At 40.8% G+C, this 13,628-nt stretch overlaps 1 protein-coding gene across 1 annotated transcript in view; it reads right to left on the bottom strand.

Moving 5' to 3' along the window:
- ADAMTS20 (ADAM metallopeptidase with thrombospondin type 1 motif 20) overlaps window positions 1-13,018 on the bottom strand; it is an 87,552-nt gene extending 74,534 nt beyond the window's left edge. The window contains exons 1-4 of the mRNA XM_032443193.1: window positions 12,236-13,018; window positions 11,781-12,115; window positions 3,546-3,708; window positions 2-181 (exon numbers count right to left, since the gene is read on the bottom strand). Coding sequence (XP_032299084.1) covers window positions 2-181; window positions 3,546-3,708; window positions 11,781-12,115; window positions 12,236-12,326 — 769 coding nt within the window. The 5' untranslated portion in view covers window positions 12,327-13,018. The remainder of the gene's footprint in view (window position 1; window positions 182-3,545; window positions 3,709-11,780; window positions 12,116-12,235) is intronic.
- Window positions 13,019-13,628: the final 610 nt, after the last annotated feature.

Genomic DNA, 13,628 nt, shown 5'->3' on the forward strand with positions numbered 1-13,628 from the left:
TCTACATATCTTGGATAAGAAAGAAAACGTTTTTTCCGGGAATGTGAATTATTGCCAGCATCCTCCATAGACAAGTTCTTAAAAGCATACTCTAAATCTGGAGACTTCTGTAAAATGTTTCTCTCTTCATTCAAACTGCTGACATTCAGATGTAGTAAAGTGCTCTCCTTCACCTCCTTTTCTATAAAGTACAAGAAAAAACAAAAATCCTTAATGCAGAATTCAGTTTCTAAAACTAAAAATAGACATGCAACTCTGTCTAAAGTAGACAAAACAAATTTATAATTACGATCTTATTTCCAAAGGAACTGATACAAGGATATATATTACAAGGATACATATGCAAGGATAATATATTACACATAGAAGGAATATTAACATATAGTTCTTTCATACATGGATTTAATGTCAAGTTAAGAAGACACAGCAGTATTACATAGTTCCTAGAATGCAGTATAATCCAAAGAGGAAAGCTGGAGTTAGATAAGAGATAAGAACTAGAGCTTAAGCAATGAAAGAATGGAAAATAGTTAATTGAAATAGCCATATTCAAACACAACACCACCAACAACAGCAAACTATGAAGAATAGACTCCAGTCCTAAACTGACATTTTCATTTATATATGAAATAAGCTATATAAATATAACAAGTAACTTTCTTGACTGCTCTATTAATATTCAAAGAATAGGACTGGAGTCTAACAGATATAGTTTGGAGACGTCTCAGTATTTAACACTTTCTTAATTTGCTACCTCCAGGGGCACGTGATATCTGAAGAAAACTCATGCCTTGATCAGGCAGTCACTTCAGCAATGCCCACATGAACATACTTAGGTGAGATGTATATCAAAATTCTCACTATTCTCTGGAACTTAAGTGTCTGAAGCAGTAACTAATCTTTATTAAGTCACAGTAAGAGTCTCAAACTTCAGAACACTGGAAAAAATAGGAACCAGAACCCATATTTAGGATAAGAGCTGAAGACCAGTCTGTGGACTAGCCAAGACAACTTTAGTACTACACTAAATAAAATTCATTTTGTTTATGAACACAAAAGCAACAAGAAGATGAACAATAGCCATCATACACCTATCATTACATCAAACTCCTCTAATTTCCCTGTATTAAGGAAACAGGATTTATGAGTAGAGGAATGTATCAGACATCCTTCTCTGACAGGAAGATTTAAAACCAAAAAGTAGCAAGGAAAAATTGGCTAGATAACTTTAGACGTAATCTCTGTGATCCAGTTTCAATTTAAGAAGATGAACTGAAGTAGACTTCAAAGGTGTAGCAGCTATTACTAAAGCATTTCATTCACAATGTGGAAAAAAAAAAAAATCAGATGTACAGATATTAGAGATTACAAAGAACATTAGGAAATGCTATAAAGGTAAAACAACTCAAGACAAAAGATTTAAGATTTAATATTTGCAATATTATATCAATGAACAAGTCAGAAACAATCCTGAACAACAAAACAGATGAAGGATTTAAAGTCAGATATACCCAATACTTTTGTAACTTTTTATTTTCAGACAGATCATAGAAATCACCTATGTTAAAATGCCTAATCATCTACACCTTCTCTTTATAGTAAGTGGAGTGAAACACATTCCCAGTTAGTAAATCATGTTACCCTAACAAGCATATCTAAAATAAGTCATGTGAATCAGAGTAAGTGATCCTTTCTCTCCTCCAAATATAAAAAGAGGAGGAATGACTAACACAGATGTAAAATATCTATAGTTAGATGAGATGGATCACTATTGTCATTACAAGTCACAACCTGACCAAGACCCTGCGGTTTAACCTAGAAATACTACTTCTACCTGGGAAGCCTTTCCACTTAACCTTGTCAAAATTCACTAACTAGAAAACCAATTATCATGATCACAAACCTATTTCCCCTTTAAGAAAACAAGGTAACATGGCGAAACTAGTACTGAAATAGAGAAATATCTTATTTAGGACAAAAATACTACACAAATACTTTTTCCTTCATGAATACCTTTGCAGTGCCCCCTAGCCCCAAAAATAATTGGGCAGTAAACCCTGACTCAGTCTTCAGAGCTTCAGAAAAAAGTATTTCACTGGAGCTTATTCAATGGAAGATGATTGTAAATGTAGCATTATATATCTACAGAAAAAGCAGGACTTTCAACATGACGTGATCTAGGATTTTTTCCAAAATCATACTTAGTACACAATATTAGTCAAAACTATGCTACTTTCACAGTTCATACTTTCAAACAGTTGGCCAGACATTCCTTAAGGTAAAATTTGGTATTTTTTTCTCTTCAGATGCACTCAATGTTACATAGGCAATTCTGAAACACAAACAGATTCAAAATGCATAAAAACAGTTTCCAGTCTCATGTAAAATGTAGAATGGAATTAGACAAGATGTTTTTATATGCCAAACTGAACCAAATTTAACCTGCATTCTCCTTCTTTGGGCTTCAGAGAAAATACTGAAGGTCAAGACTCAATAAATGAAGCCCACATGCTTCTATTAAAATAAAGGTATTTATTCCGAGCAGACTTGAAAATGTTTTAGACAATAAAAGATACTTTTAACATGGCACTATTATAGCAGCAAAGGTTAAGATCACCTCTCAGATAGGATCTTGGCTTCTACATTGTAACATTTAACATTAAGTAGATGGTACCTCTGCTTAGAATTCGTCTATGAACCCCTAATCAATTCTCCCTAATTCTAATCTTCTATGTAGCTTTTATACTTCAATGGAAACTTCAGGTGACTTTCTGTCATAACATTTTCTGACTATGAAGACTCACAACCATGAGAACTAACTCTGAAATTCTCCACTCTACTAAAAAAACCCATTAGTTTAAGGTATGATGCTTTCTACTCACTTCCTTGTGAGGAATGAAGGTTTGTGTTTTACTTTCCCATTCTCTGCATATGTTCCTGCTCAAAAATTACAGCACTTAGTTAGCTCACATACTACTACACTATGAAAGTACAGTCATTTACTTATGACACATCCAGAAAATATGCATTTAAATTAGTCCCCTTGCTTTTTTTTTTTAATAGTTTTAAAGGTGCATTTTGTAGTATGAAAATATTATTAAAATATCCAAAAAGAAAAAACATTTACATAAGTAATACTATATACTTTCATTCTTGAGGACATACATCTCAAATTCTTCTTTAAGTTTGAAATAAACATATCATCTTTTGTGACTGTGAGCAACAACAACTCCCATGGATCTGTCGTTTAAGTGTTTACATACAGAACAACACATGTGATGCGTAAAAACAAATCAAGAGTTCTTGAAACTTCAAGATGCACCATTACATGCCTATTTCCTCCTATATTTAAATCACCCAGTGGCAGGGAAGAATGTAATTCTTGCCAAACTCATGTGAAAGAAAAACAGTGAGTCTAGTGAAACAATCTGGAGACAAACATCTTAAAATGTCAACCTGCCTTTTAAAAAAAAAAAAATTAAAAAAAATTAAAAAAGAGAACTAACAACTGAAAAATTGCATTGAAAAGGAAAGTGCAACTATACCTGAAACTTCACAAGGTTTATGGGATTTCTGATACTTTCTATTAATTTCTTCATGTCTGTATATAAGATGTGGTTTATTATGCTCATCTTCATGTTCACCTCCATCCGTTTTCATCAGAGGTTCTAAAAAATATTCACCATCGTGTGCTTTAAAGGTGCCCATCTGAAAGTAAGAGAAGTAATTGCTTTATTCTCCACTAAATATGAAATTTTTATAACTTTCATGGTATAAACTACTTAATATTTTCAGATCAATGAAAATAAGTTTGCACAAGACAAAAGTGGAAGCCAGAAGGTAAAAAAGGTTCTTTAGAGTCTTGTCCGTCCCTCCCCCCCACTTCCCCCCACACACACACAGGAGACCACCTTACTCATAAGTAAGGAGGATATCAGCAATATAATCAAGACACACTAACAATATATTGTATGTAATCTTTTCACAGGCCTTGTAAAACCAGGATAACTGAAGTAAAAAATAATCTGGGTATAACCAAGCAGGACTGCTGAGGAAACTGCATAGAAAGGAGTGGAAGCCAAGACATTTGTTAATGTCTGAATTCTAGACTGAGTTGTTAGCTTCTCCCTCTCGCTTTTTCACACCCCCGGCAATTAATTCTTACAGTCTAGCAGGATCAACTGTCTGTTTAGTTACATGTTTTTGGCTGAGCAAAATCTGTAACTAAAAGGAAGAACAGAAGTTTAAACCAATTCTCTCCCGAATGTACAGATAAACAACTAATAACTACTATCACTAAATACAATGAGTGCTACTGGTAAGGAATGCATCCCACCTGCAGTCCAATAACATTTACTGCATATCTCTTAACCAAGCTGATAAGAAGTCTTTCTATAACATGTGAAATGAATATATTGTACAAAGAAAAAAAACCACAAAAACAAAACTCAGTGCTCTAACTTAAACAGTATATTATATCTGCAATTTAAAAATCCAAGCTAACATTAAGTACTATTCCACATCAATGAAACAAATTTGAAGTGCAATACTAAAATAATCCAAGTGTTTGGAGACCACAATGCTCAAATGTAGTTGTCATCAGATTAACAAATGGAAATCAGCATCTCAGCAGTGAACTCAGCCAAAAATGTTAAGTGAAGCCAATCTTGAAATCACTACTACCAATCCTTAGACTAGAGATTTATTTTGATTAACTACATGTTATCTCTTCATTTTCCTAACATACAGGTCAACAAAATTCAATCACCAGCTATTTTGCTCTGCCTGGTTGGCAGTACTTCATTCACAAGAGTGATACTTCATCTGGTGTCAGGCTGCAAATACAAGCAGAGTCATCCCTACGAATTAAGCACCCAAAGAAATGGGCTTTAAGATCCAAATAATAATTAAAAAGTTCTGTACAACCAAATAAAACCAGATAACCTGGAAGTTCAGAGGCAGGTTGCTGAAACAGAGCCCAGGCTTCTGCAGGAAGTCAAATCAAAAACAAACTAGATTTACTTAACTACAGATGCATCTTGAATCACGTAACAAGAAACCTGCCCTAAACATCTTACTTCTGTCCTTAGATACAGATAGAAGAACATTTAAAAGATCTCTTCAGTAGAAGCTGAATTTAAGATTGAAAACATTCTCCCATACATTATAAATAAGTGGTCCAAAGAAAGAAAGAGGGAACACCACACGGGACTATGCATAAATACAGACTTGAGGAAACTTGTAAGAAAATGAATATGAGAATGATAATTTATTTCTTGGGTTTAATCTTCTGGATGAGTTAAAACACTTTATATTGAATTAAGATTAAAGAGATGAACATGGATACTCACTCTAATATGTCTTACCAGCTTGAAGTGGCTTAAAACTGCACAGTCCTCATCAATACATTTATTTCAAGAGTAGAAACAACTATTGCACAATTTATGGTAAAAGTAAATACTGTATCCACTTACAACTTTGAAGAACACATGGAAAACATAAGGAATATATAACAGGTTTTGGAAACATGGAATTAATATGTCCAACAGCAAAACTGGAATGACTTCAGAAAAATGCTAGAATGATTGTCTTGAAAACATGACTCTAAACTGGCTGACTCTCTCCCAGGTAACTTCTACTCCTGTTTTTTCAAGCCCTTACAGAGTGGTTCTTAACTCCAACTCAAAAACCTGCAAGGAGTTTACAGCAAGGATACTTTCACATTCAAACTAAGTTACAAAATACCCTCCTCTTCTATTACTCCCCCTCCCATGTCACATTAATTCAGAGCTCTTCACAAACATGTGAGTAAACCCTTCCCTCTTCTCTGCCTGCTCCACAGTTACAATGTTTCCTTATGAAAAAGGTAAGGGGTACAGGTTAATTAATGGTTATTGCAGGCTGACAATACCTGCAGAAGACATTTCTACTAGAAGATAATTCAACTAGAGAAATACAGCAAGACAGAGTCATAGCTTACTCGTTAAACTGGGATAATACAATAAAGAAAAAAATAATAACAATAAATAAGCTAGACAATAGAAAAAATAACCCAGCTAATGAAAGAATTATGTAGCAGAACACTAAGTGTTTTTGCCTACCAATTTTGTGACACTAGGATTTCATTAGCAGACAGTAATCATACCTCCAGCAGACTAAATCAACACTTCTAACAGAACTAATAATGCAACTGCTCACGCTCAGAAGTGTCCTGGTCTGGATAGATAGATGCCTAGATCCTGGTTGAATACTATCAAGCTTTCACTCAGGAAGACAAAAAGACTGTTTACATTCCATCTAATGGCATAAGGGAAAGCCTATCCACATAGGAAATGGAAAAATCCAGACATAGATACCCTAAAAGTCACATTGTAAGTCTACTCCAGGCAGTAAAAAGCCTGGCTGAAGCCAAGTAAAAAATGGCATTTCTGAAAGCATATAAATAAAATTTGTAGTAACAGGGTAGCTGTATAGCAGAGAACTGGAAAGGATATTAAAAAAATAAAGCACAGATAAAAGCTATCTCAAAGACAGATAGAAAAAGCAGGTAGAAGAACCTGCAGTGATCACAACAAATAAGATCCAATGGAGTGAAAGGAAATGTGAGGGACTATTCATCAGTAAAACTTGCAGAGAACTCAGTTGGACAAATGAACTTTCGCCATAGAAATATTGCATTAAGATTATGGAAAAGTAGCTGTTTCACACAGTGTATAATGGAACTGGGAAATGAAACATACACACATATGAATGTATTTCACTATAAAACACTCATGAACAAGTTATCAAACTAAGTACTCCTCTAGAATGCAAACACAAGGGGTCCTCCAAACTCTCAGACTTCAAAGAAACTCCACCACAATCTTGTCTGTCTCAGTGAACAAGAAAAACACACATTTCCAAATTACCTCTGGTTAGAAAGAACTGTCCAGCTTCAATGGAAGCTTCAATGTCTGGGTTCGAATCCCCCCTGTGGCGCAAGTGGTAGAAGTGCCGCTCTGCTACACAGGAGGCTCGAATCCCAGACTCAATGATCTCTAAGGTCCCTTCCAACCCACACAAGACTATGATACTATGAATGATTTAAGAAAACACAGAAACACTTTTTACTTGGCTAGAGAAGCAAAACAGCTCCAAAAAACCCTTCTACAGCTATCAGGCAGTTACCACATGTAAGGTACAGAGAGAGTTTCACCTCATTTTAGTCAGTTGCAGTACATGCTTTGAAGACTATTGTCAATCTGTGTGTGTCCAGAAAATATGACCTCTTCTCATACTACCTAACTTGCTACCGCAATCTTACATCTACACAAAATGAAGACAAAAGCAATGAGAACTAAAGCTATTGTAGACTTTATTATCTCACAGGAAAGCCCATCTGTTCCCCAAGAAAGCACAATCTCCCGGAATCCATGACAGCCAATTTCTGACCATTACAGAAGGTGGTAGCATTACTCGAATTTTAAAATGCAGGTTTACACAGCATCTCAGCTGTGTGAACTAGGCAGCTGCTCAGTTCATCTAATGCTTTAATTCTGCCTGCATTTGCTCAGTTCTGACTTGTGTGGAAGCACAGCATGTCTTGAAGCAGGAGAATGCAGGCTCTGGGCAGCCTGGTCAAGTGACTGGCAACCCTGCACATAACAGGGGGGCTGAAATTAGATGGTCACTGTGGTCCTTTTCAACCCAGGCCACCCTATGACACTCTATGGATACATTTGTCCATACAAGAATTGTCTTGACATCACAGGAACAGGCTGCCCAGGGAGGTGGTGGAGTCTCCTTCTCTGGAGATATTCAAGACCCGCCTGGACACCTACCTGTGTGACGTGGTGTAGGGAGCATGCTTTGGCAGGGGGGTTGGACTCGATGATCTCTAGAGGTCCCTTCCAACCCCTACAATTCTGTGATTTTAGTATGACTTTTTCTTTGTTTATGAAAGAAAAAAAAAATGTGTAAGAACTAGTATGTGACTTATAGATGCTCACAGACTTCCCAGAAAAGACTTCCATTGACATTCATTAACACTTGCTGAACCATTATGGATGCCAAGCAGTAGATGTAACCACAGTGGCTGGTTCATTTCAGCAGCAGCAACGTGAAACATAAGGTAGTTCTGGATGGACAGGCACAGCTGCCACACCACAAAATGAAGAGCATCTCTACCAGCTCATCCACACAAATCAGCTAATGGTGGTGATTATGTTGAAAAATACTGTTTTGCAGCTGAGAAATTGTGCTAGCAAATAATGTTATCATCCTCTTTGTAGCTATCATAGCTTTCATGGAAATAAGGTAGGACACACTACCTTTCAGAACTACCTAAATAGTTATAAGTAGTGATATCTCACAGTGGAATAAAAAACAAATTGGCACTTGTTTGCATTTGTCAGTGAAGTTGTAGCCTACATTTTCTTGAAAGTTAAATTGCCTTCACCTCATTTTGTTGTTAATATAAGGTCTGAGAGGTCACTTTAGCCCATGTGAATCCAGTGACATTCCCAGCAGATCTTGTTTCCCATGTTAGGAGGAAGCTAAAACAGACCAATGCAGTGAAAGTAAAAGAGAGATACCGATCTTAAGAAAATAGAGTGAAATGAAGTGCAAGACTTCAAAAAAATCACTCTAAAGAAGTAAGAAATGTGTTTATGCAATCAGACATTTGACGAGGCACTCAGGCCATCACTACAAATGACCTCCTGCCTTTGACAGCCTCCCAAACTTCCCTAATTACAGCCTCCCTCCTTGCAATTACTACAGGCTCCCACTGACCTTCTAACCTCCCTTTGCCATTTGCATCCCTGAACCCAGGGCACACTCTGAAACAAAACACAACAGAACTGCGTACAGGGTGTCAGGGGCCATTAAGCGAAGTTCCATGGGTACTCTGGGTTGTACATGCTCTTGGCACACTCAGAAATAGGCTTAACTGAAGGTGAAAAGAAGGAGCTTAGGGGGAAAAAACAACAAAAAACATTCAGCTTGACAGTGTAGGCAAGTAAACAAGGAACTTGGGAAGCAGCAGCAAAGCTGCTAGCACAGGTGATGCACAGTTTGGGGAAAGGAGCCTACATAAAGTACATGGTGCAACTTCAGATCACTCTCGGGTACATCTTAAGAGCAACTTTCAGAAGTTTCGCATGGGAGAACACAGATCCTAGAAAGAATGGATTTTACTTAAACATAATACAGAGATGCCAAGTCACCACAGTCTAATTTCTACTCACTCACAAGAAGAAACATCTTGGCAGCAACCCTTAAAATCACTTAACATTATCATAGTCTGCATTTATCAACAAAGCTTGGTATTGTTCAGTGGAAGAGAAATCACTTACTAGCTTATTTTCACACATGTACATTTGTTGAATGCACAAAGCAAATATATTTTAGAACCCCTGAAAGAAAGATCTTCTCACTAACTTTTCTAGTCCTCCAGCACAAGGACAGCTGCACTGGGCAGCGCAGAATGTGTTTAGGGAAAACAAGATACCACAGAAAGAACCCTCCCAGCCTCTATCTCCTTCCTTTTAAATCCATTCTTCTCCTCCAAAGAAGTGCTCTCTACTATCAGTCACACAAGGAGTGTGAATCCAAAAGAATGAGGAAGAACAGTGGGCTGAAGGCACCAAACCAGGTTGGAGAATACTCTGCACATACATCAGCTGGCTGTGACAGTCTCCTTATCCCCTCACAGCCCCTCCATGAAAGCTAACCACATCCCATAGAGGGCCAGCCACCCATGCAGGGCTCTCCTTTCTCTTTGCCAAACATCACCAGGTTCATTAACAAGGGAAAGATGGCCATAATGCTGGGGTGTCACAGGTTGGGACATCTACACACCCCAAGGCTATGCCTGCCTGGCAAAAAATGGTGGAACAAACAGCATGAGAAGGTCTAGGGAACTCCAGGAGAGGAAGGCATTTGGTAGTAGCCCAGAACAGGGTTTTCTGACAGCCAGGCAGTGACAGAAGCCTGGAAGTGCACCCAGGAAACACAGTAGAAGTTCATAAGGTTCATCTAGAAGATGTAAAGGTTCAACTTACTGCTGTTCAATGGCTTCTGAGGGGAATAACGCACAGTATAGATGGCAAAGCTCAAATGAAGTACAGAAAAAGAAAATAAAGACATTTCAATTATTACAGCAAAGGAAGCATTGTATTGATAGTTTGAGAACTGCCAAATGATAGGTTGTTGGGACAGCTTTGAAGTATGACACGTACACATTTTTCAGGTAAGTCATTTTCATTATATGGCCCCTTAAAGTAATGAAAATTGACTATTTGCAAGAAGATAATTAAAAGAGGCAATAAGTAATGAAGAGAAAATATTAGACAGCTTCTTCTATTTATATTGTGTAGGCTACAGCACCATTCTCAGGGCCATGCTATATGAATGAACTGTACATGACAAACACTTGCAACTACTTGTGACTCCTCTTATCAACTCCTTCTGTGCCCTAAGCATGCAACAAATAGAGAGCTTTAGTATAGAAACAAATTGGGTTTTGTATGAAGCAGACCAGAACCAATGAGATCTTTTGGCAAAGCAAGACAGGCAAAGCTGTGATGCACACAGAATTAACATTTTGGAATGTTTTCTTCTTCAGCAATTTCCACAGACCTGCTCAAATCCAAAGGTCTCAGCCCAAAGACAAGGTGGCATATAACCATAAATCCAACAGTCAGCAGTAGACAATACAAGTCTCTCTTTGAAGTATCAGTTCTTTCCTTATATTTGTCCATCACACACACACAGCCTTCTTTCAACACACATCACACTCTTCAGCATGTTTCCACTCAACTCCATTCTATTTTCTATATGCTACTATAAAGAGATAGGAAAATTCTGTCACTGGATTTTTCCAGTTTACAGAAGCCCTGTACATCTATACTGTGCCAATAAGAAGGATCACACAACCCTAACCTGCATTTACAGTAAGACTTACAGTGCCATATATTGATGTGTGTAGCTATTTTAAAGCACTGAAATTTCAGTGTCTAGTGTGGCAGTAACTACAGCTTCCATTCATTTCACTTTAGTAACTCATAGTGATAGAGCAAAGTGTCAGATACCTCATCTTGTTTCTAGACAAAGAACTATGAAATGCAGCAACAACTGCTCTGGCAGAAAGTGGTATGGTACTACTTCTTCATTATGCCCCTAATAAGACATAACAGATGCTCTCAAAGTAGAGGTACAGCATTTATTTCCACGCAGTTTTGAATTCTTTGCTCAATGTAATTACATGAAGCAGCGTTTTACAGTCACAGTCTCAGATAAGATAGTAGGGAACTTCCCATTCACTTTAACAGAAAGATGACTAGGAAGTGATTCTGTGCACCTCCAAGAACGTGACACCTCTAAGAACAGCTGAAAGCACAGGAAAATATCAACACTCAGCCTTCTCTCATCATCTGAAGAACTATTATTCTAAACTTACAAGTAAGTGACAGCCATCTGGCTGCAAACACCTGTCTGATGCCAACTAGCGGCATCATTTTACCAAAGCAATAGCTCCATGAGCCTGAGGCACGGTTTGTTTTCTCCTTTTTAACTATTGGTTGATGCAACTCGGAGCATTACATCAAGCAACGCCACCACCGGCCAGCAAAAGCCTCTTTGAAAGCAGCGTCTGTATATCCCGTCACGACTGCGAGCCACCAGCGCCAAGACACTGCATGACCAACCCCTTGGAACGAAGCCCGACAGCTTCCAGCCCTGCATCCCACTGCGAGCCTTTCAGGAAGGAGATGAATGGGGCCGGGAGCGCACACACTTACCAGGCCGCCGCAGACGCTGAGGACGGCCACGTGCGCCTGCTGCGCGTTGACGTGCCCGCGGTAGAAGCAGTGCCGCAGGTCGGGGCTGGGCGGCTGCCGCGGGGCCCCGACGTGCACAGCAGCGAACTGCGAGCCGATGAAACCCGCGTCGGCGCTCAGGTTGAGCTGGAAGAGCTGCCCGTAAGCGCTGAGCCGGTAGTGAGTGCGGTGAGCGGCGGGCTCCGAGCTCCTTTTCCTCCTGCTGAAGTGACGCGTGTGAGGAAAAACTTCTCCGAACTCATTCACCCGGACAGGTGTGACTATTTCATAGGAGGATAGCTGCTTCACTAGCGTCTCTGCAACGGAGAGCGCGGGACTCAGCCTCAGGCGGCTCTCCCTGCAGAAAGCCCCCCCACCCCCGCCGGCCCCTCCGCAACCCCACGGGTCTCCCGCCGCCTTTGTTGCGGCTCTCTTACCTTGTCCCGGGTGGAGGCGGAGCGCCCACGACCTGGCGACGAGCAGTGCTAGCGGGCACAGCACAGCCGCCAGCCACTTGGCCCCCCGCATGGCTCGCTCTGCTCCCGTAGCTCCCCCCGGGCCGCCCGCCTCAGCGGCCGCGAACCTCCCGGGCCGCCCCCGCGCCGCTCGGCTCCCTCATCCCGCCCGCGTCTCCCCTCACGAGGCGGGAAGCCGCCCCCCGCCCGCAGCCCTTCTCCGCCCGGCCCCTCGCATCCACTCCCAGCTCCGCTCCGCCGCCGAGGTGGGCGAGGGCGGCCCTTCTTCCTTCCCTCCCTTCCTCCACCTCCCTCGCCCCTGCAGCAGTCGACGAGGAGGATGCCAAGCCGCCTTCAGGCGGTGGCCATCCCCGAACCCTCACTTCAAAGCGGGCCCCAGGCCCGGCCCGCCCCCGGGGCAGGCGCTGCCCAATGGCGGAGCGCGGCGCCTCCTCCGCCCGCAGCCGGCGCCCCGCGGCTGGGGGGGCTCCGTGCCGGTGGCCGCCGGGCACTTCACGTCCGAGAGCTCGAGAACGGTGTCATTAGAGGGAGGGAAACGGACTCATGAGGCAAGAGCTGGTTGTTAAGGAGAGCCGTGAAGCCCCAAATTCACCCCAAGAAGAGCTCCGTGCAGCTAGGGACTGTCCCAGCACCTTCCGCTCAGCCCACAGGCACCCTGCTGATCTAAGCTCAGCTGTACCGTGAGGCCCGCAGGCACAGCGCTGGAGAAAGCGACCTCCACACAAAGCAGGGACTGACACTGTGATGTACATGGACTGAGATCTGTGATAGCCCCAGCAGACATCTCACACCCCACTTCAAGGCTTCTACAAGTCTTCTGAGTAGGGCTACTCAGAATGCATCGCTCAGGGTGCCCCATGCCCCCCTCATACAGAGCCTGCACAGACCAGTGTCTGCTAAACCCCTTCGAAGCCCTTCAGATAAGCACGGCCCCTCTGTGCTAATCATACACGCACAATACTCTACGTGTAAATACTGTTATTGTTTATTAACACCTAAATAACTAAAGCATTTAATGCATTATGTTGAGCAGTTCAGTGAAAGATTTATTAGCAGTTTCCCATCTTAAAGTAGATTTGATCATACGATCTCCATAAAGCTTCCTGATTGCATTACCGAAAGTCTTCAGGTTCTTACAGTGGTCAGAGTTGATGGTCATACAGTTGATAGAGTATGGAGTTGTTGATTTGTCTGGGTTCCAGGAAACCCAGAAGAATCCCCCCTTTCCTATCCCAAAGGTAATTTTTGAGATGTGGACAGATTCTGCCATCACATTTTGCTGGTGCACAGTGATTTAGACCAGGTCTGGCATTCAAACCCTTCCTGTATAAATCCTTTCAGAAACCACTGAACA

This window comes from Coturnix japonica, chromosome 1, assembly GCF_001577835.2.
Source record: "Coturnix japonica isolate 7356 chromosome 1, Coturnix japonica 2.1, whole genome shotgun sequence".
Classification (NCBI taxonomy): Eukaryota; Metazoa; Chordata; class Aves; order Galliformes; family Phasianidae; genus Coturnix; species Coturnix japonica.